The sequence below is a fragment of the Hippocampus bargibanti genome, linkage group LG05, assembly GCF_051943395.1.
Source record: "Hippocampus bargibanti isolate YZ-2025 linkage group LG05, ASM5194339v1, whole genome shotgun sequence".
NCBI classification, from domain to species: domain Eukaryota; kingdom Metazoa; phylum Chordata; class Actinopteri; order Syngnathiformes; family Syngnathidae; genus Hippocampus; species Hippocampus bargibanti.
In genome coordinates this window covers 6,964,395-6,988,142 of record NC_142738.1, presented here as the reverse complement: position 1 = coordinate 6,988,142, position 23,748 = coordinate 6,964,395, and the positions used below count along the sequence as shown (strand labels likewise).

Here is a 23,748-nt window from a genome sequence, read left to right as displayed (position 1 = left end):
TCCGCTCACTTAAATGCCAATCAGAACACTTCATCACATGTCGCCGAGTCATAGGTAGCCGGGCCCTTTGGGTGGTGCACATTACACATCTGTCAACGGCAATCGCGGACCACACTTTGTGTGCATAGGTCACAAGTGAACAGGCCTTATCCGGATGTGGCATGCATGTTACGTAACGCTTGTTATGTCATCTGTGCGTGCGCATGTGTATGTATTATGCTGTCATCGTGGCGGAGGCGTCTTTGTGCCAGCTGGCATGAGATGAAGATGTGCCAGGCCACTATTGAAACAGACTGCTACAATAAGATGCAGAGCCAAGAGTGACGTTCACACGCTCACGTTGTTGCTGCTTATTTACATAGCAGTGCGCGCGTGTGCGCGTTGAGTCACACGTTCCGTAACGGAGCTCCCCCTCGCTTCAACATTTGCTGCATATAACATCATCAAGTAAATGAGCCGGGAAGCTGAGATATCGCTGCATATGTTCACTTAGAGTGGAACTAGAGGGAAAACGTTACATTGGAGTCCAGACGGCTCGAATTGATACGGAAGGACTTCTTCAGAACATTTTGAATCGTATTCATAACTGGATGAGTAACAAGAAAGCATATTCTCCGAATCGGAACTCTCTGAAGCCATTGTTTTGTGTCTGTAGTATCCTGACGTGACGTCACGAACAAGGGGGCGGGACCTTCTGAAACTCGCCATTTCCGAGTCATTTTGAAGCAGTTTTGGGACACTTTAAGTCATTTTTATTGATGTTTTGCATTTCACTACAAATATCAGACTGTGTGTTTTGGGTATTTTAAATGCTGTAAAACGTTTTTATGATGTTAGTTAGGAAACAAAAACATGGTGTCTGTTGTCCTTGAAAGTTGTGTCAAGAGCTGCTGTCTGTAAATGAAGACATTGATCAGATTCTCAAAATATTCCCACTTATTCCTTTATTAACATCTTTTGCTCTAATTTGTACCCATTCGCTTTTTCTTTGACAATCACACAATGTTTTTATCAGTATACAAATGAGACAGTATAGTCGACACCAAAACCTGATGCAGTTTTTGTGTCATGGTACTTCAGTAAATATGCTGTGTCCCAGAATCCTAAACGGTATGATCCTGTCAAAAACAGGAACCAGAAAATATAGTAGTCGTGCAAACTAACTTACATAAAACCTAGCACAGTTGTTTTATGTTTCTTTTATTTTTGTTTTGTTTGTGTTTTTGGCTGTTTTGTGCACACACTCAACACATTTATAACAAAGGAGTCAGAGGCAAGTTGTCTGCAAACATGAATGAGTTTGTCGGTGATTTGAACACCGACAATACACTGTCTGTAAGATAAGAATCTGTTTTAAATAAAAAAATGCGAATGAGTTTAGCGTATACTAGCTAATGTTAGCCATGTTACGGTGAATATTAGCTCCATAATTTTCTGATTGTTTAGCTTAAACTAGCTAATGTTAGCTAGCCATGTTACAGTGATAAACAAAAAATGTGTGAAGTTGTGTGAAGAACTGCCGTCAGTAAATGGAGAAATTCATCACATTCTCAAAATATTCACACCTTTTTTGCTTATATGAGCTAATATTAGCTAGCCGTGTTACGGTGAATATTAGCTCCATAATTTTCTGATTGTTTAGCTTAAACTAACTAATGTTAGCTGGCCATGTTACGGTGAATATTAGCTCCATAATTTTTTTTGATTGTTTAGTTTAAACTAGCTAATGTTAGCTAGAAATGTTATGGTGAATATTAGCTCCATAATTTTCTGATTATTTAGCTTAAACTAGCTAATGTTAGCTAGAAATGTTTTGGTGAATATTAGCTCCATAATCTTCTGATTGTTCATCTTAAACTAGCTAATGTTAGCTAGCCATGTTACGGTGAATATTAGGTCCATAACCTTCTCATTTAGTGGTTTTGGTGGTTTATATATTTGATTAGCGAATATTAGCTAATGTTAGCGCACCAGATGAGGTGGCAAATATCTTTCCTTCTGCCACATAATGAGAAACTGTCTCTTTACATAATAAACCGTGAGGTTTATTATGTAAAGAGACAGTTTCATTACTTTTGTCATGAAATAACTTTTGTCATGAAATCATTTACATATTTTTACCCTCCAAAAGCAATATGGTCATTCATGAGACGGAAAGTAGCCGACAGACTAAGGGATGGATCGACAATGATAAAGAAAACGGTTCAACTTACTGAGTGCCATTGTAGATGTCATTACTATCAGTAAGCACCGTATTGTGCTATCTTGTGCTAAATACATTTCAAAAACAAGATTAAAATAAAAAAACAATGTGCTCTAGAATTTATCCTCTGGCGTTTGTAGCCTCCACGGTGGCGCTTGTCGCGGCGACCGTGATAAAAGCCTCACTGACTCCCAGTGTGTAAACGCAAGTGACAGTCAAGGAGTCAGGGAGGTGCGAGCGAGACGTTTTGAAGAGTGCGGGCAGCGACGGAGCAGACAAAGTGCAGCATCTAATCATGCTCCTGCGAGCCAACAGGAGTGTGACTTCATCACCGATGGCTCAAAACGCTTTGCACTGTCAAACACGTCCTGTCAACGCGGTTAATAGCTCCTGATTTTCAAATATCAATGACCTTCCTCCTCTGCCTTATTTTAGGATTTTTTTTTTGCAAGGGTTTGCCACATTACCATATGCTGGCTGGTATTGTGCCTTTCCTCATGTACACTCATGATAGAGAATAGACAGAATAGAGGTTATCATGTTTAAAAGTTTCATCTTGGTTGGCCAAACACGTGTGACGACAAGGCCAGTATCCAATGGAACACAGAGAATCTGGTGTCAATTTGATGTGAACAGACACGACCTGTTAAACTGTCATCCTTGAGTCAAGAGATTTATCTAACCCAGGGCGGAAGGGAGTATTTGGTATACTTCTGCACAAGAAGATATGATCAGCTAGGTTAAAAATCTATCAGTTCGTGGAAAGGCCACTCATTAAAATTTCTACATTCTGTTAATTTATAGATGTTGGTGCTTGTACCAGGGAACGACTTGGAGGGATGTCCATGGGACGTCCAGGGGTTGTGGTATTCAAATCAAGAAGGGAGCGTTTTACTAATGTATCACTTTAATTTGCATGTACTCACAATAAAAAAGCTTGGCAGGAGCTGCAGAGATCAGGTGTCAGTCAAGAAGGGCACACGAAGTGGCTTCATGAAAACTGCACCCCCTTCTGGTATAAAAAAAAACAGTCTTCCTGTGTCCGACCCTTTGTTCTAACCTTTGCACTAATCAGCTCACAATTTTAAAATACCGAAAAACTGATTGATAGCAATAATAAAGCCACGAGCCATGAAGTCATGGGGCCACTTCATTAGGTTAGATTGCGCTCAGGAACCGCCCAAAAAAAAAGGTTGCGTAGGTGTTTCTAATATTCCGTGGAAGCCTGCAGGTTTAACTTAAAGGACAACCGACACTATTTTTTGTTTCCGAACTGACATCAGAAAAACGTTTTATAGCATCTAAAATACCCAAAACACGCAGGCTGATATTTTTAGTCAAATGAAAAACACAAATAAAAATGACTGTGTCCCAAAACTACAGTAAAGTCTCGTTATATCGATATTCAAGGGAGTCCGAAAAAATATCGATATAACCGGGACTATCGATATATCCGACCCTGCTTGCATGTAATTTTCTCCGTGCGTGCATAGAAATAGTATCGATATAACCGGGACTATCGATATATCCGATATCGATATAACGAGACTTTACTGTACTTCAAAATGACCTCGGAGATGCCAAGTTTCAGAAGGTGCCGTCCCCTTGTTCGTGACTTCACGGCAGGACGTCTTGCTTTGCTCTAGAATCAAAACAATGGCTTCAGATTAGGTGAAGATGCTTTCTTGTTACTCATCTAGTGATGAATATGATTCAAATAGTTCTGAAGAGGAAAGCATAAATGTTTGCAATTGATTAAAGAAGTCCTTGCGTATCAATTCGAGCCGTCAGGACTCCAATATAGCGTCCCAGAAAATGCACAAGATGGCGCCCAAGCTCCGTTGGAATTGGGCTGATTTGTCTACTGAGAATTTGTGTCAACTAGTATCAAATAGTAGCCTTGGTGCAACACACGACGATTCACCATCGCGTTATTTATGTGATTTCCTTCTAATTTCGCCATCAACACGGATCAACACGAAGTTTTCAGACCAAACAAAGTACCCAAAATGCATTGTGTGTCGCTTTCTCGGTCAGGGGCGTTCCCGACATGACATCACGTCAGGAATCGTCACCAACTCGAAAACAAGACTTCCTGAATATTCAGCGCGAGTCTAAAAATGTAAAATATAGCTATATGCCATGGAATCTTTGTAAAATACACTCAGTAGAAGTCATTTGAAGTGATTTTACAAATTATGGACACAACTTGCCCAGAGGCGTCGGTTGTCCTTTAAGAAAGCTAGGCGGAATATTCAAGCATTTCTCATCATTATTTTAAGCAGAAGTTATATGGTTTTGACCAAAGCCGTCCTAATAAATGAAAAGTTGAATTTGATATACTCCATTTTATTGCAAAATTGAAGCTTGATTGACTGTATAGATGCTGGATGCTTTTATGTTGATTCCGATGTGACTTTTTTTATAATTACCCTCATTCATTGAGCACAGGTGTGAGCCAGTATTGATATCTATTTATGTTGTGTCTTTCTATATCCACTTCAGCCAGCGCTACTGCATGTGTAATCCTGATGTGGTGCAGCAATTCCACAACCCCGACACCATCTTCATCCTGGCCTTCGCTGTGGTCCTCCTTAATACTGACATGTATTCGCCCAACATCAAACCGCAACGCAAGATGGGCCTCGACGACTTCATACGCAATCTCAGAGGTGACCGATAATCTTGTTGAATTTTTTTAAAATAATTTATTACATGAAAGATTAAAAAAAAAAACAATGTGGCTGTTTTCAGAATTAAGAACAAGTTGTGTCCATAATTTGTAAAATCACGTCAAATGACTTCTACTGAGCGTATTTTACAATGATTCCACCGCATATATATATTTTACGTTTTAAGACTCGCGCTGAATACTCAGGAAGTCTTGTTTTTGAGTTGGTGACGAGTCCGTACGTGACGTCACTGAAGGAATGCCCCTGACCGAAAAAAAAAAACACATTGTAGCAGTCCTTCCATCACGTCAATGTATTTTGCTGTACTTGTTTGGTCTGAAAATCTCGTGTTGCACCAAAAAGCTGCGAAAAGAGGGCGACCAAGCTCCATGGAAGGAATTTATCAGCCTGTTGAAACGGGCGGACTAATTCCCTACACGGCTTTGTTGCCATTTTCTGCCTCCCTTGGGTGCGACATTTCCCACCCCTGATGCCCCAAAATGACACGGAATAAATTACTTAATCGATTGCAAACATGTATGCTTTCCTCTTCAGAACTACAGTAAAGTCTCGTTATATCGATATCGGATATATCGATAGTCCCGGTTATATCGATACTATTTCTATGCACGCACGGAGAAAATTACATGCAAACAGGGTCGGATATATCGATAGTCCGAGTTATATCGATATTTTTTCGGATTCCTTTGAATATCGATATAACGAGACTTTACTGTATTTGAATCATATTCATAACTGGATGTGTAACAAGAAAGCATATTCTCCGAATCTGAAGCCATTGTTTTGATTCTCCAGCAATGCAAGACGCCGTGGCGTGACGTCACGAACTGGGGGCGGGGCTTTCTGAAAATGCCCAATTCGCAGCTCAATTTTTTGCAGATTTTGGACACTTTAAGTCATTTTTATTGGTGTTTTGCATTTGAGTAAAAATATCATACTGCGTGTTTTGGGTATTTTAGATGCTATAAAACGTTTTTCTGATGTCAGTTCGGAAAGAAAAAAATGGTGTCGGTTGTCCTATAAGTCATTGCCTGTTCACCTGCAGTGAAAATCATTGGGCTCTCCTCGCTCTCCCGGTGTTCCATGTCTGATATTTCTTCAGCTCCTCTAGTTCTGCCCCAGAGAGCGTGCCAATTAATTGCGCCTCGTTGCGATTTAACGATACGAGCTGGTATTTTCCACATGCGTCTCATCACTTTGGCTTGCCTGGCAGTGCTTTGACTTCTATTTACCTTTTACTCAACAACACTTTTTCTTCAGTCAACAGTGGGCTCTCGACAGCCAATTCATTGTCATGGAAACCAGGAAAGAAAACGATTAAGTGCAGCTATCCTGCATGGCGCGGCTGTGAATGGCCTGCATTTTGGGTACTCCAGGGGTACTCATTTGACGATCTGTTTGTCTCTTTGTCCGTCTACGTATGTTTCGCCACCTATTAGTCTGATGTAAACAAACAACCTCTATGTTCTTTGTGAGGCAATCCGCGATTCATAAATGTCCATGCAAGCAGCATCGGGGCAAACAAAACAATTTGGTCAGACACTTTTTCACTCACATAGCTCAATCTCATGAGATCTCAATCGATCGGGAAATAAGAAGCTTTTAAATAGTTCTTCACCTGGCCTTGCAGACGGTATTGCGCAAAATGAGTCAGGTAATTCATTTTGTGTGGGGTGGGATTGGGCACTTGTGCTCTTTCAGGTGTGGACGATGGAGCTGACATCCCTAGAGAGACGGTAGCTGGCATTTATGAAAGGATCCAACAAAGAGAGCTGCGATCCAATGAAGACCATGTTACCTATGTGAGCCGTGTGGAGCAGTCCATCCTTGGCCTGAAGACTGTAAGACTTTCTTTCTTTCTACCATTTTTACCATTAAAACTACACAAAATATACATTATTTTATGTGTAATAAATGTGCTACGGTATTACAATTAAAGAAATAAACTACAGTAAAGTCTCGTTATATCGATATCGGATATATCGATAGTCCCGGTTATATCGATACTATTTCTATGCACGCACGGAGAAAATTACATGCAAACAGGGTCGGATATATCGATAGTCCCGGTTATATCGATATTTTTTCGGACTCCCTTGAATATCGATATAACAAGACTTTACTGTACAGTAAAGTCTCATTATATCAATATTGGTTATATCGATAGTACTGCTTATTACGATACTATTTCTATGAACGCAAGGAGAAAATTTACATGCTGCAGGATCGGATATATCGATAGTCCGGTTATATCGATATTTTTTTCTGACTCCCGAGAATATCGATATAACGACACTTTACTGTACTATATAATAAAGTTGTTTTATTTACCTTTGTGATGGTCGTTGATGGCTTGATGGAATGGATACCTTTTTGCATAAAGTGTCTCAAGGAGCTCTGGGTTGTACATCCTGGAAGTTGTGATATTGCAACAGATGCAAGCAGACACACCAGAAACATCATTGACAGCTGGTTCCCTTGCTTGTCTTTTCATTTCAAATTGAACTGATGGCTCGTGCGGGTTATTTGTGGGGACTGATTAATGGTAATTTTAACTTTGCAGTCTACACTCTGCCTTTGAATTATCAAAGTTGAAACGAGTCCAAATTTCACTGTTTTCTATCCATTTTGTTACCCTCTCTCTGTCGTCTGCCTGTCTCTTTAATGTTTAAACTGCTGCGTTCTTGACCAATCACGTGGCTTTAACCGAAGACTGGGGGCGGGGAATAGAGGACAAAAAAAATGTCGGCAGCCATGTCCTTGTTTGGAGAATGGCTTCTCTGTGTCTGTAAACCCCTACCCCCCCTCACTGCTGCATTCTTGACCAATCACGTGGCTTTAACCGACGACTGGGGGTGGGGAATAGAGGATCGAAACAAGCCGGCTGCCATTTTCTTTTAGGAGAACTGACTGATTCGCGAACGACACATCACTCATCGTGGCGCTCCGTGTGTATCCCGAAAAATAGTTTGTATGCCAAGGTAAAATTTTCATAAATTTAACGTTCGTAAACCAAAAAGTTCGTAAGCCAAGGGGTTCGGAAACCGATGTATCACTGTACTGTAAATGTGCAAAACCGTTTCATTAAAAAAACATACAATAGTGCAAGTATCAAGAAAGGTGTATTGATATCTGTAACTGTACTGCATCAACCAATTTATATATTCAATTAGTATAAAAAAATGTATTTTGTTTTTTTAAATGTTCTTTTGTTTCACCTTACAAATGAACTGTCTGTATTGTGTCAATATTTGCTTTATAAAGTGAGTATGGTGAGTATTGTGGTCGAAATCGGGACTTGTCTGTGTAAAAAGACGAACAAAAAAAATGACAAGGGTAGTTTTAAACTACCCTTGCAAAATCAGCCATATCATATCGAAACAAATACTCATCCCACCGAATCAAACAGAGTTGTTTCATTTTCAAAGAAAACATTTTTGAATTGCGTTAATTCCTCATTTACCTCCATATCCCACTGATGACCAACCTACGAACAGGATGACCTACCTGCCTACCTTCCGCCTAACTTATCCCTGCTTTTCTCTTCCACTGCCCCTGTGCAGATCTTGGCTGTACCTCACAGACGTCTGGTGTGCTGCTGTCGTCTGTTCGAGGTTCCCGATGCCAATAAACCTCATAAACAGAAACTGTCACAGCTCCAGAGAGAAGTCTTCCTCTTCAACGACCTGCTCTTGGTGAGCACGCTTCAAAACATGTGATGGAAATCAGCATTTCAGCTCCATGTAGTTTTTATTATTAATATTCAACGAGCATCTTTCTGAAATATGAAACATGTTTGGGTGCGTCTCCAGATCCTGAAGATGTGCCCCAAGAAGAAAAGCTCAGCTTCTTACACCTTCTGCAAAGCCATGGGTCTCCTAGGAATGCAGTTTCACCTCTTCAGCAATGAATGTACAATGAATTTGTAGTCGCGCATCAGACACAACTGCATAATGTAGTCCGTAACTACCGTGGGATGCTGATTTGCACTCTTAAAGGACAACCGACACCATTTTTTTGTTTCCTAACTGACATCAGAAAAACGTTTTAGAGCATCTAAAATACCCAAAACACGCAGGCTGATATTTTTAGTCAAATGAAGAATACCAATAAAAATGACTTAAAATGTCCCAAAACTACTTCAAAATGACCTCAGAGATGCCGAGTTTCAGAAGGTCCCGCCCCCTTGTTGGTGACGTCATGCCAGGACGTCTTGCCTTGCTCTCGAATCAAAACAGTGGCTTCAGATTCGGAGAAGATGGTTTCTTGTTACTCATCCAGTTATGAATATGATTCAAATAGTTCTGAAGAGGAAAGCATAAATGGTCGATTAAAGAAGTCCTTCCGGATCAATTCAAGCCGTCCGGATTCCAATGTAGCGTCCCAGAAAATGCACAAGATGGCGCCCAAGCTCTGTTGGAAATGGGTTGATTTCTTTGCTGGGAATTTGTGTCAACTAGTATCAAATAGTAGTCTTGGTGCAACACACAACGATTCACCATTGCGTTATTTATGTTTTTTTCCTTCTTATTTCACCATCAACACGGATCAACACAAAGTTTTCAGATCAAACAAAGTATCCAAAATGCATTGTGTGTCGCTTTCTCGGTCAGGGGCGTTCCTGACCTGACGTCACGTCAGGCATCGTCATCAACTCGAAAACAAGACTTCCTGAATATTCAGCGTGAGTCTTAAAACGTACAATTTCGCTATATGCGGAGGAATCTTTGTAAAATACGCTGAGTAGAAGTCATTTGAAGTCATTTTACAAATTATGGACACAACTTGTCCGATGGCGTCGGTTGTCCTCTAAAACTGCTGGATTAAAAAGCAAAATAAACTGACGATTATCTTTCGCCCAAGTGAAGAAATCCTAGACAAAATCATATTCAAAATGAGAGCAGTCTTTCACCTTTCATTTCAGAATCCGTTCCGTTTTATAAATCGAACAATACGTACTTCGCAATAAAAACGGGTGTTTTTCTTTGGCACCAGACTACGCCCATGGCATCACCATGCTGAGCCCGTTTACCTCCGAGAAGAAGCAGCTGGTCAGCTTTTGCTCGCCAAGCGGAGAGGAGCTGCGGAAATTTGCCGAGGAGCTGCGCGAGGCCATTTCCGAAGTCAACGAGATGGAGCACATACATATCCAGTGTAAGCCTTCCCACCCTCCGAGGATCTTGTACAGTATATAACTGATAGAGAATAAGAAGTTATCATATTTAAAAGTTTCATGCTGTTATATGCTTAGTCAACATGTGTGACTCGAATACACAATTGAAGCACAGACAACCTGGGGTCAATCTGAGGTCAACAGACACAGCTTGTTAAACTGTCATCTTCATCTAGGAGATCTGGACAGCCTTGGACAGAATTTAGGACTTGGGAAACTCCTTTATCACTGAAGCAATTTACGACTTGAAACTCCTTCACAGGAAGAGCTCATTAGCCAGGTTACAAATGTATCAGTTTATGGAAAAGACAATGTTTTATTGCTTGCAGCTGCTTAGAACTCAAGAGGTGTGATATTCTAATCAAGAAAACTATGTTAAACTAATGTATCACTTCAATTTGCATATATTCTCAATAAATAGCTTGGCAGAACGCTACAGAATTCAGGCGTCTGTCATGAATGGCTACGTCTCCTGCCAGCAGTAAAGACAATCTTTCTGGGTTCGAGTCTTTGTCCACAGTGTCCGATCGAACATCTCTGACAATAACTCACCGTTTTTCTTTTGTTTTAAGGGGAACTGGAAAGGCAACAGGGCATCCAGCCTCACAGCATACACACAAATGGCGGCCAAGTGGATGCGCATACGGGACACGGATCCCCCTCAGGTGCAAAATCAAATCCATTCATCTATTTTCTAGAACCCTCGTCCTCATTAGGGTCATGGGAGAGCTGCAGCCCTTCCTACTTGATTGTGGGTGAGAGGCAGTGTCCATCCTTGGACTGGTCGCCAGTTGCAAGACATGCAGACAATCTTTCACACTAAATATGTCAATGCCAATTGGAAACCAGTGGCTAGGCGTGCATGTCATTCCTAGGCCTTCAGTAGTGCTACGTCTGAATCACACCGCAGCTGCCAGTGCGGTGTGATTTACTACTATAGGGTGCTGTTGGCCAGGAAATAACTTGAAGAAACTTAAGAAATACTGTCATTAAACTATTCGAATTTTTACTATGAACGTGTGGATTCATGATAACCTTATAAAATTGGAATATTCTTTGCTATTTTTGCTAGCTTGGGAGATGTCCAACCTTTCTTAATGATGTCCATTTATTCTTGAAAAGTCCGTCTTCAAAATGGCTTTTACCGTAAATCTGCAACCAAATCTATTTATTCTCCTTCAGCCATTGTAGTTTGACCACACCACTATTGAATCAACACAAAAATGTATTTGCTAATGTAACTCGCTACAGATACAGTGTGCTAGCTCTGGCCTGTATGCGCTTATCAGTAGCGGCTAGTGATACTATGATTGGCTAATGACTTTCTCTTTCTCTCACTCACTCACTCACTCACTCACTCACTCACTCACTCACTCACTCACTCACTCACTCACTCACTCACTCACTCACTCACTCACTCACTCACTCACTCACTCACTCACTCACTCACTCACTCACTCACGGGGTCTGCAACATCTGCAAATGGTGCTCTTCTGTTTTGAATTGTGTTTAATTGATGTCTTGCGTGCTCTGGCAGGTCAGCAGGACGTGTATGATAAAAGCGGCAACAACAACGCTGTGGAGGTGAGTGCCAAAACCACTATTGTCTTCCTCAGGTAAGTGTGTGTGCTAGTTGGTTCCCGTTAGTTGGCTTCTGCCATGAGCGTGTGTGTGTGTGTGTGTGTGTGTGTGTGTGTGTGTGTGTGTGTGTGTGTGTGTGCGTGTGCGTGTGTGTGTGTGTGTGTGTGTGTGTGTGTGTGTGTGTGTGTGTGTGTGTGTGTGTGTGTGTGTGTTTGTATACGTGTATATGTGAGACTCTAAATTCTGTAAAGTCGACCTTGGCTTTAATAATAATAAAAATATTACTACTACTATTACTACTACTACTACTGCTACTACTACTACGACTACTACTACTAAATCTACGACTGCTACAACAACAACTACTACTACTACTACTACTACTACTACTACTACTACTACTACTACTACAACTACGACTACTATGACTACTACGACTATTACTACAACTAGTAGTACTACTACTACTATTACTATGACCACTATTACTACTACTACAACTACTACTATGACTACTAGTACGACTACTACTACTATCACGACTAGTACTACTACTCCTACGACTACTACAACGACTACGACAACTACTATGACTACTACTACGACTAGTAGTACTACTACCACTACTACTATGACTACTATGACTACTACTATTACTAGTAGTACTACTAAATCATTTTTAACCCATCAACTGGTACTACTATTACTACTACTATGACTACTACTACAACTACTATTACGACTACCACTATGACTCTTACTATGAGTAGTACTACTACGACTACTACTGTGACTACTACGACTTATACGACTACTACCACGAGTAGTAGTACTACTACATCATTTTTAACCCATCAACTACTACTACAATTACTACTACTACAACTACTACTATGACTACTACGACTACTACTACGACTAGTAGTACTACTACATCATTTTAACCCATGAACTACTACAAATATCAGAATCAGAATCATCTTTATTGCCAAGTATATGTAGAACACACAAGGAATTTGTTTCCGGTCGAACACACTGTACTAGTATCATCATAAAAAAATTGCAGAGGCACTATACAGTGCAATATTACTACTACTATTACTACTACTACAACTACGACTACTGCTACTACTACAACTACTACTATGACTACTACGACTACTACTACGACTAGTAGTACTACTACATCATTTTAACCCATCAACTACTACAAATATCAGAATCAGAATCATCTCTATTGCCAAGTATATGTAGAACACACAAGGAATTTGTTTCCGGTCGAACACGCTGTACTAGTATCATCATCAAAAAATTGCAGAGGCACTATACAGTACAATATTACTACTACTATTACTACTACTACAACTACTACTATGACTGCTACTACGACTACTCCAACTAGTACTACGCCTACTACTACGACTACAACTACTACTACTACTACTAGTAGTACTTCTACTACTAGTATGAGTACTACTACTACTACTACTCCTACTACTAATAATAATAATAATCATCATCATCATCATTATCATCTAAATACTAATTATAATGGCAATTTTAAAGAACATAAATATCCGCCTCATCACTCTCATCAGTACGGATAGAAAGGCCGCCTAGGGGCCTTCAAGTGGATCAGCCACCACTCCTGCTCCGTAGAAAACATCCGTTACCCATCAACTGCTGCTAAGCCTAGACAAGGGAAACATAAGCCAGCCTGTATGTATGTGTGTGTGTGTGTATGCGTGCAAGTGTCCACCATGATTTTCTTGTTATCCTTTTCACTGCTTGTCTTTCTCCCCCCTCGGTCAGTCCTTTTGAGACATGTCAGTCAGTGTGTTAGGGAGGCACCATGCCCTCGGTGTCACTTTTTCCTTTGATCTTCTTCCAGCCCACCCCCCCTCACCCCTCCACAAAAAAAAAACAACAACACACACCCAGAGTTCTCCCCCCCACAGCCTCTTCACTTTTTCCAGGAGAGTGGTGAGAGTTTGGATGTGCGGTGTAAATTATTTTGACTGTATGCAGTAATCCCCCGCTGTTTCAAAGAGAATCCGGACTGAGCTCAATTGTGAATATATTGATGTATTAAAACATTTATGATTAATGTTTTACACCACAGGTGTCAAAGTCAAGGCCCGCGGGCCAAATCCGGCCCGCCACATCATTTTTTTCGGCCCGCGAAAGCAAATCAAACTTGTTAAATTCCATGATGATTGCTAAAATCTGAGCCAAAATTTCATATTTTTGGATGTCAACCACAATAAAAGTCATTATTCTTGACTTCAGATTTGAAAATGAGTTATTCATTAATTTGCTGTGTGCTCTATATGTAATATTTGAAGGGATTTAAACATTCTAATGGGTTCCCAAAATTCATAACGGCTCTCGAGAGGAAACCATAACTACAATGTGGCCCGCGGCAAAAAAAATGACTTTGACACCCCTGTTTTACACAGTATCCCAACTGGATTTACTTTTTGGGAGCATAAAATGCGGAAAATAGGCGATAATGTCGATCATTGTTTTTCAAAGTCAAAGCATTCAAGCATTCCGTTGACATTTTCAAGCAAAACAATTGACCGCATGATCCTCATGAGAATGAAGTGGTCCGGAAAACCCATCCCTCCATCCATTTTCTGCCGCTTATCCGAGGTCGGGTCGCGGGGGGCAGAAGCTTCAGCAGGGAAGCCCAGACATCTCTCTCCCCAGCCACTTCTTCCGAGGCATTCCCAGGCCATCCGGGTGACATAATCTCCCCAGTTTCTCATGGGTCTTCTGCCAGTGGGGCATGCCCGGAACACCTCACCAAGGAGGCGTCCGGAAGGCATCCTATTCAGACTAAACATGCTAACTTCTATTCTGTCTACGCTTTGTCATTGCGTGTGGGTGCGTATGTGGCGCACGCGCTGACTGTGCACGCCACCCCCGTGCATGCCTGCATGCCCCCCCAGTGCGTGTCACACCAGAGGGCTGCGTAAGGCTGCGTTCAGGCTGGTAACTCCCCGTGCGTTCTCTGGCTGTTCCTAAACTAGGTGTCAATTCACAACAGGCTGCAGACCTATCAACTGAGCCCGTCCAGCGTTGAGCCGACGCCCCCCCTGGCCCTGACGGCCCCGCCCGCCCTGCTCGGCCCCATCCCGGCCGGGGAGCTGCGCCCGGAGACGCTGATCCAGTGCCAGCAGATCGTCAAAGTCATCGTGGTGGACCAGAGCGGGCGGGGCCGCATGGAGGCCTTCCTCAGCCAGGGTCCGGCCGCCCACCAGCTCCTGCGCTCCGCCATGTCCACGCCTGTCCACGTCCAGGGCGACGGGCCTCAGCCCCCCCTGCCGCCGCCGCCGCCCCCTTACAACCACCCGCACCAGTTCTGCCCGCCGGACTCGCCCATGCCGCTCCACCACACGATACCGCTCACTCGAAGGCGAAACTCCAGCGGATCCCGTAGCATCGTCTAAGCCGAGCCCCCCTAAAGCCCCCCTAAGATTCTCCTAAAAGCAGGGGTGTGCAAACTTATGTGCTCAAGGGCCACATTTGATTTTCAAAATGAAGAGAGGAGCCATCTCGTTTGCGTTTGTTACCCAAAAAAATAATACATTCAAATGTTTATGCCGAGTATGAAATCTGCATCAATTCACGTCAGTTTTGTATTTTCTTTACACGTCATTTATTTAACTCATTCACTGCCAGAAGTGTGCAAAAATGTGTCCACTCCAGTGCCAGGGTTTTTGTCATTGTCGCATGAATTCCAGGACCCACAGAATATTAATAATATATATAGTTTTAGGACTACATGAACCTTCAATGCAGCGTAAAAAAACTTTTTTTCTTCTTTAATCAGAAAAAAATTTGTTAATTCCTAAATGATATGGGTCTGGAGTTATAAGAGCTTGAAATGAGGGCGTATGTCCAAAATACAATGCAATAGATACGTATTGTTTTATATGCCGCTTTAACATACGAAGCTAGAACAAAGTGATAACATGGGAAAAAAGGAAATGCTGCCACCTTGTGGAAAAAAAAAATATTGCAGGATGTCTGGCCAGCGCTTTATCGGCACCCGTGCAAGAAAAAAAACAAAAGCTGGATTAATTTGCAAATGGCATATTTTCAATTCCTGAATACATTTGTGAATGGCAGTGAATGAGTGAATAATAAGTCATTTATGAATAACTAAATTAAATTTTAAAGATTGTTTTGTATGGTATTGTATGTAAAATGATTTAAATAGTTCGTTATTACCCAAACAATGATATATTTGTTTGTTAATTGATTACATGTTATATGTAAACAAGTACAAAATATCTAAATATATATTTATATTTAATTGGAAGCAAATAATATATTTCTTTGAATAAAAATAATGTTTGAGTGATATTTTTGTTATTTAGGAATATTTTATAAATTGTTGTAAATAAAAATAATGGCATTTATATATTTTATTCAAATATATTCCACTTCAATTTGTTAACCAATTATTTCATTAGACAAAATATATTTTACTTGTGCACATTTTATCATTCATAGATTTTTTTTATTTTTTTATTTCACACTTCAAACATCAAACCAATTTAATTAAAGGACAACCGATGTCTCCGGACAAGTTGTGTCCATAATTTGTAAAATGGCTTCAAATGACTTCTACTGAGCGTATTTTACAAAGATTCCACCACATATGGCTATATTTTACGTTTTAAGACTCGCACTGAATATTCCGGAAGTCTTGTTTTTGAGTTGGTGACGAGTCCGTACGTGACGTCACTGAAGGAACGCCCCCGACCGAAAAAAGGACACATTGTAGCAGTCCTTCCATCACGTCAATTCATGTTGCTGTACTTTGGTCTGAAGACGTCGTGTAGGACCACAAAGTGGCAGAAGAGGGCGACAAAGCTCCATGTAAGGAATTAATCAGGCTGTGGAAACGGGCTGCTTAATTCCTTACACGGCTTTGTCGCCATGTTCTGCCTTTTTTGGGTGCGACATTTCCCACCCCTGATGCCTCAAAATGACACGGAATAAATTCATTAATCGATTGCAAACATTTATGCTTTCTTCTTCAGAATATTTGAATCATATTCATAACTGGATGAATAACCAGAAAGCATATTCTCCACATCTGAAGCCATTGTTTTGATTCTCGAGCAAGGCAAGACGTCTTGCCGTGACACCACGAACATGGGGCGACCTTGTGAAACTGGCCGCTTCTGGTTTCAAATTGAAATACTTTTTAGACACTTTAAGTCATTTTTATTTCTGTTTTTCATTTGACTAAAAATATCATACTGCGTGTTTTGGGTATTTTAGATGCTATAAAACGTTTTTCTGACGTCAGTTAGGAAACAAAAAACTGACGTCGGTTGTCCTTTAAATCAATTAAATAATTACATTACCGAAATTAATACATAAGAAATACATGTTTTAAATGGCTAACCCACAGAAAAAAAATATCCTGTGACTGTAAAGTGTCCTTGAGAGTTTTGAAAGGCGCTTATAAATGAAATGTATTATTATTATTATTAATTTCATACAAAAATCTATCTCAGTTGAAAAATATCTACGGACGAATACAGGATGAAATGGATTGAACAATAAATTCCAGGATTCTTGATACCGCAAGCCAGATTTAAGGACCGCGTGTGGCCCACGGGCCTTATTTTGCTCACCCCTGTCTGAAAACATTATTTTCAAAAAACGGGACATTCAAAAAGAAAAAAAAGAAAAGATGACTCAGATCTCAGCACAAGTCTCACTTCTCGAGGGACTGCAATTATTCTGTTCTTATCTACTGTGGAAAGAGAAGAACGGCGGCTTATGGCTGCAGTTGTTCCTTGAACGATCAAATTGCGTCTTTAAAGGAGGAAAAAAAGAGAATGAGAAGGTGACAAAGATGTCTCCCCTACATTTTCATCACAAAACAAAGTACAGTGATACCTCGGTTTACGAACCTCTTGGCTTACGAACTTTTCGGTTTACAAACGTTACATTTATGAAAATGTTACCCTGGCATGCAAACTATTTTTTGGGATACAAACAGAGCTGCCACAATGAGTGATGTGTCATTCGCGAACGAGCCTGTTCTCCTAACAAGAAAATGGTGGCCGACTGTTTTGTCCTCTATTCCCCGCCCCCAGTCTTCGGTTAAAGCCACGTGATTGGTCAAGAACGCAGCAGTGCGGGGTTGGGGGTTACAGACAGAGAGAGAGTGAGGCCGTTCTCCCAAAAACAAAATGGCGTCTTTGGTTAAAGCCACGTTGTTGGTCAAGAACGCAGCAGTGAGGGGGGAGGGGAGGGTAAACATGAAAGAGACAGTCAGATGACAGAGAGTGAAAAAATACACACACACACGAAAGGGAGACGACAGAGCTTGAAACAAAAAAACAAAAGTGAAAAAAACAATAAAGTGAAATGGTGAGACAATGATAGAAAAAAAGTGAAATTTGGACTTGTTTCAACTTTGATCAAAAGCAGAGTGTAGACTGGAAGGTTAAAATACCCCGTCAATCAGGCTCTACAAATAACCCGCACGAGCCATCTGTACTCTTGATGCAAAAAGCTATCAACCCAGCTAAACAGAACACAATTGATGAGGAAAAAGGTAAAATTATCGCTGCAGTTCCTCAAGATGGTGAAAGAAGGCGACGTTCCTCATCAAGTGTTTAATGCTGATGAAACCGGCCACTCCATTCCATCAAGCCATCAACGACCATCACAATGGAAAATAAAATGACTTTATTATACAGTACAGTTTATTTCTTTAATTAAAATACCATAGCACATTTATTATACATAAAATAAGGTATATTTCGTGTAGTTTTAAGGTTTAGAAAATTACAAAGTAGAAACTTTGTTTTATGGGGACCTGGGAACGGATTATTCTCATTTTAATGATTTCCTATGGGAAATTAATTTTTGGGATACACACTTTTTGCCTTACACAGTCTGTCTGGGAACCAATTAAGTTCGTAAGCCAAGGTATCACTAAATACCAAGGTATTTAGTATTGCATTCGTGAGCAGTGTTTGGGCCATGCTGCAAAGATAAAAAAACAAACAACACCAAAAAAAGTTAAAAAAAAAAAAAACGTCCAAAAATCTCCATGTCACAATTATGAAGAGTAAAATTCGTTTTCAAGGTCACCTTCCATTTTTTTTACATTGAGGTAAACATTTTTTTTTTTACACCGAGTACTTGCACCCATTTGACACATTAGCGAAGCATCGCCTGTTCCATTTATTCCATTTTATGTGTTTTCCGATATTTTTCTAAATTAATATTATACACAGTAAAGTCTCGTTATGTCGATATCGGTTATATCGATAGTACTGCTTATTACGATACTATTTCTATGAACGCAAGGAGAAAATTTACATGCTGCAGGATCGGATATATCGATAAATATCGATATTATATCGATATTTTTTCAGACTCCCGAGAATATCGATATAACGAGACTTTACTGTATGTATAATATTATATATAACGTTACTTTTTATGTCAAATTCATTTTTTTGTCTTTTGAGTTATCCCCTTTTTTATGTCATTTACACACCTTGTCAAAAGAAATCATTCATTTTGTTGTCAAAAATGTCTTCCCTCCCCCACCAATAAAATTACCGCAGTTTTGTAATATTATCACCTTTCTTTTACCGAACATAACGTATATAATACAACTTGATCAAATTGTTATTTTCTTGAAATGTTGCCATTTTAACTCATTTACTGCCAGACGTGCAAAAATGTGTCCACTCCAGTGCCAGGGTTTTTGTCATTTTTCCAGGACCCACAGAATATAAAGTTTTAGGACAAAATAAGTCAAAGTCAGCTTTATTGTCAAATATGCTAATATGCATGACATACAGCACAGATGAAATTACTGTCCTCTCGGACCCAGCGTGCAAGGCACTTATGACTTTAACAAACATAATAAACACGAAAACGGCAATTTGCCGGAAGGGAGAGGGGAGCCGCTGTGTGTTCACGCGCCGCCATCTTGGGGGAAAAAAAATATATATAGCAAATAATATGATAACACAAAGACACAGAGAGTCATTTATTCTTCAGGACTTGCTGTACCCTCTTTGTGACATGAAGCAGTTCTCGATGAAGGAGGAGAGGATCAAAGCATTCTGTTTAGCAGTGGATCAGGGACGACATGGTGGAATGTACATTCAATGCAGCGTACGAAACTTTACAGTCTCTTCTTCCATCAATCAGAAAAAAAGAGTTAATTCCTAAATTATATGGGTCTGGAGTTATAAGAGCTTGAAATGAGGGTGGTGTTCCAAAATGCAATGCAATACATACATATTGGTTTATATGGCGCTTCAACAACAGCTGAAGCTGGAACAAAGCGCTAACATGGGAAAAAAAGGTAAATGCTGCCCCCTTGTGTAAGGAAAAAAAATATTGCCAGAAGCTTTGGCCAGCGCTTTATCGGTACCCAAGCAAGAAGAACCAACACCCGAACTAATTTGGGAATGGCGCTCTACGTCATATTTTCAATTCCCGAATACATTTGTGAATGGCAGTGAATGAGTTAATAATAATTTGAAAGTCGCTTTTAAATGAAATGTATTATTATTATTAATAATGTTATTATTCATTTATGAACAACTAAATTAAATTTTAAAGATTGTGTTGTATGGTATTGTATGTAAAATGATTTAAATATTTATTTTTTACCCAAACAATGATAGATTTGTTTGTTAATGGATTAATTGTACTTATGTTTTATGTAAAAAAAAGTATGAAATTATTATTATTATATATTAATTATTATTATCTAATTATTTATTTTTCATTTGAAGTAAAGAACTAAATATTTCTACAAATAAAAAACACATTTGTTATGTAGTCATAATTTTAAAATTATTGTAAATGAAAAACGATAAATTATCTGGTGGGAAAAATATACGTATATTTTTGGCTTGGTGAAATTATGACCTTAAAAATAGTCAATAACAATTTCATTTTGCTAAAATGAAAAAAATTCTCGTGACATTTTTTGTTCTTTTCAATCATACTGCTTGAATTTTTTTCTTTTTCTCTTTTCCTCACATGACATTTACTTAGCTAGCTAGCTCGTCATTTTTTGTCAACTTTTGTCTCATTTCATATAAATATGACTGTTGTTTTTTTATGTCTTTTCAGTGTGGCCTTTATACTGCACATTTGATTGACATGAAGTAGCGGGAACGCCTCCCACGCCTCCCACTCGTACATTCACGTTTTATGGCTTTCTCCACTGTGAATAGTGTTGTTGTTGAAGGCCATTTATCAGCCAGGTAACTCTCACTTTGTAGCTTTAGTTTGAGGAAGATAAATAATGACCCCACACACAGGTGGTCCACTTGTAAATACTTTTTGCACTTTTTACCTTTCGCCACAGTGAAAATGTGTTTAAAAAACAAAAGAGAAAATAAGTAAAAAGCAGAATCGGCAAGATGGTTGTGGACGAAAAGCTTTCTTCAGCCGTCATCTGTACTTCTTTGAAGGTGTCGGATGCTTCGTTCCTCATCCGAAAAGCTTCGTCAGCGAACAAAAATTTTGCTGAAGTTGAAATCATGGCATTTTTCCATTGGGCCGTTTTGTACATAAGAGACGCAACGAAGCACGTCTTCTACTTTTTTTTTGCACCACAGAATATATAAAATATATATTGTAAATACATAGATTTTATTCTGAAAACGTGATCTCGCATCCGTGTGTCTGCTGAATTTGTACAGAGAAAAAAAATCTAGTTTAAAAACAAGAGAGATACATACAAAGTTCTAGTTCTTATTATTATTAGGATGACTATTGACGTCTCATATCGGGCGTTATGAAGTCCTGCAGCCGAAGCAGGGAAAAAAAAACGGCAAAAGCTTTTATAGGTTTGAGAGCGGTTACCATGGCAACACAGATATTATTGTTACAATGATCATGACGGTTACATTGTGTCATTACGAGGAGCTGTGAAAAGGGCTATGCTGTTTGGGTGATTAAACACACATGCACATGCACAAACGCAGTCGGCAAATCAACACAAAATCCATTTGAGGAAAGGCTTGTTTTCTCTCTGTTTTGTTGTTTGTTTATTTTTTTTTGTTTACTCTCCATTCTCCCACTGATTGAAGAGTGCCATTCAAGCATGTAAAGCTTCCAAAGCGGACGCAAAAAGCGGCTCTCGTCTGTGTTTGTATCATCAACGTGGCGACCGTTGATGTCATTTTCGACGATTCATTTTCGACGATTTTTAACTCATGAGCTGCCATTCCGAAATTTATTTGTAAATTTAAAGGACAACCGACACCATTTTTTTGTTTCCTAAGTGACATCAGAAAAGCGTTCTATAGCATCTAAAATACCCAAAACACGCAGGCAGATATTTTGAGGCAAATGCAAAACACCAATAAAAATGACTTCAAGTGTCCCAAAACTACTTCAAAATGACCTCGGAAATGGCGAATTTCAGAAGGTCCCGCCCCCTTGTTCGTGACGTCACGTCAGGACGTCTTGCCTTGCTTGAGAATCAAAACAATGGCTTCAGATTCGGAGAAGATGCTTTCTTGTTACTCATCCAGTGATGAATATGATTCAAATAGTTCTGAAGAGGAAAGCATAAATGTTTGCAATCGATTAAAGAAGTCCTTCCAGATCAATTCGAGCGTCAGGATTCCAATGTAGCGTCCCAGAAAATGCACAAGATGGTGCCCAAGCTCCGTTGGAAATGGGCTGATTTGTCTGCTGGGAATTTTTGTCAACTAGTATCAAATAGTAGTCTTGGTGCAACACACAACGATTCACCATCGCGTTATTTATATTTTTTCCTTCTAATTTCGCCATCAACACAAAGTTTTCAGAGCAAAGTACCCGAAATGCATTGTGTCGCTTTCTCGGTCAGGGGCGTTCCCTCCGTGACGTCACGTCAGGAATCGTCATCAACTCGAAAACAAGACTTCCAGAATATTCAGCACGAGTCTTAAAACGTCAAATATAGCTATATACGGTGGAATCTTTGTAAAATATGCTCAGTAGAAGTCATCTGAAGTGATTTTACAAATTATGGACACAACTTGTCGGGAGGCGTCGGTTGTCCTTTAAAAGCATGACGTGGAGCGCCATTCCCGAATTTGTTCGGATTTTGCTTTTTCTTGCGGGAGGGGCAGGGCAGGGGAATGCGGATCAAGCACTGGTCAGACCTCTGGTAATGTCTATCCCCACCCACGAGGGGGCAGCATTTGGCTTTTGTACAGCCGCCCCCATTTCAAGTTCAGATAACTCTAGACCCATATAATTTTGAAATTAACTCTTTTTTTCTGATGAAAGAAGAGCGTCTAAGGATTCTTACGAAAATATGACATGGCGCACCATACCCGAATTTGTTCGGTTTTGCTTTTTTCTTGCTTGGATGCCGATAAAGCACTGGCCAGACCTCTGGCAATGTTTTTACCCTTCCACATTCCCTTTTTTTTCCCATGTAAGCGCTTTGTTCCAGATTCAACTTTTGTTAAAGCGCTGTATAAACCAATATGTATGCCTAGCATTGTATTTTGGGCACCTGCCCCCATTTCAAGATCACATCACTGTAGACTCATATAATTTAGAAAATAACTTTTTTCTGATGAAAGAAGAACGTCTAAGGTTTCTTATGAAAATATGACGTGACGCGCCATTCCCAAATTTGGTTTTTTTTTTTTTCTTGCTTGGATGCCGATAAAGCACTGGCCAGACCTCTGGCAAGGCTTTTTCCCTTCCACAAGGCGGCGGCATTCACGTTTTTCACGTTAGCGCTTTGTTCCAGCTTCAACTTTTGTTAGCGCTATATAAACCAATATGTATGCATAGCATTGTATTTTGGGCACCTGCCCCCATTTCAAGATACTATCACTGTAGACTCATATAATTTAGGAATTAACTATTTTTTATATGAAAGAAGAGAGTCTAATGTTTCTATCGCTGTATTGAATGTTTATGTAGTCCTAAACCACAATATTCTGTCGGTCCTGGAATTTGAGTGAAAATGACAAAAACCCTGGCACTGGAGTGGACACATTTTTTTTTGCACATCGTCTGGCAGTGAATGAGTTAATTTCCGAAGGGAATTTTGAAGAGCCTCCAGA

At 39.9% G+C, this 23,748-nt stretch overlaps 1 protein-coding gene across 2 annotated transcripts in view; it reads left to right on the top strand.

Annotated features, from left to right (window-relative positions):
- iqsec3b (IQ motif and Sec7 domain ArfGEF 3b) overlaps window positions 1-20,351 on the top strand; it is a 64,789-nt gene extending 44,438 nt beyond the window's left edge. For both annotated transcript variants that reach the window (XM_088996016.1, XM_088996017.1), the window contains 8 exons: window positions 4,709-4,875; window positions 6,598-6,737; window positions 8,460-8,591; window positions 8,709-8,808; window positions 9,892-10,050; window positions 10,642-10,734; window positions 11,607-11,653; window positions 14,686-20,351. In XM_088996016.1, coding sequence (XP_088852142.1) covers window positions 4,709-4,875; window positions 6,598-6,737; window positions 8,460-8,591; window positions 8,709-8,808; window positions 9,892-10,050; window positions 10,642-10,734; window positions 11,607-11,653; window positions 14,686-15,105 — 1,258 coding nt within the window. In that variant the 3' untranslated portion in view covers window positions 15,106-20,351. The remainder of the gene's footprint in view (window positions 1-4,708; window positions 4,876-6,597; window positions 6,738-8,459; window positions 8,592-8,708; window positions 8,809-9,891; window positions 10,051-10,641; window positions 10,735-11,606; window positions 11,654-14,685) is intronic.
- Window positions 20,352-23,748: the final 3,397 nt, after the last annotated feature.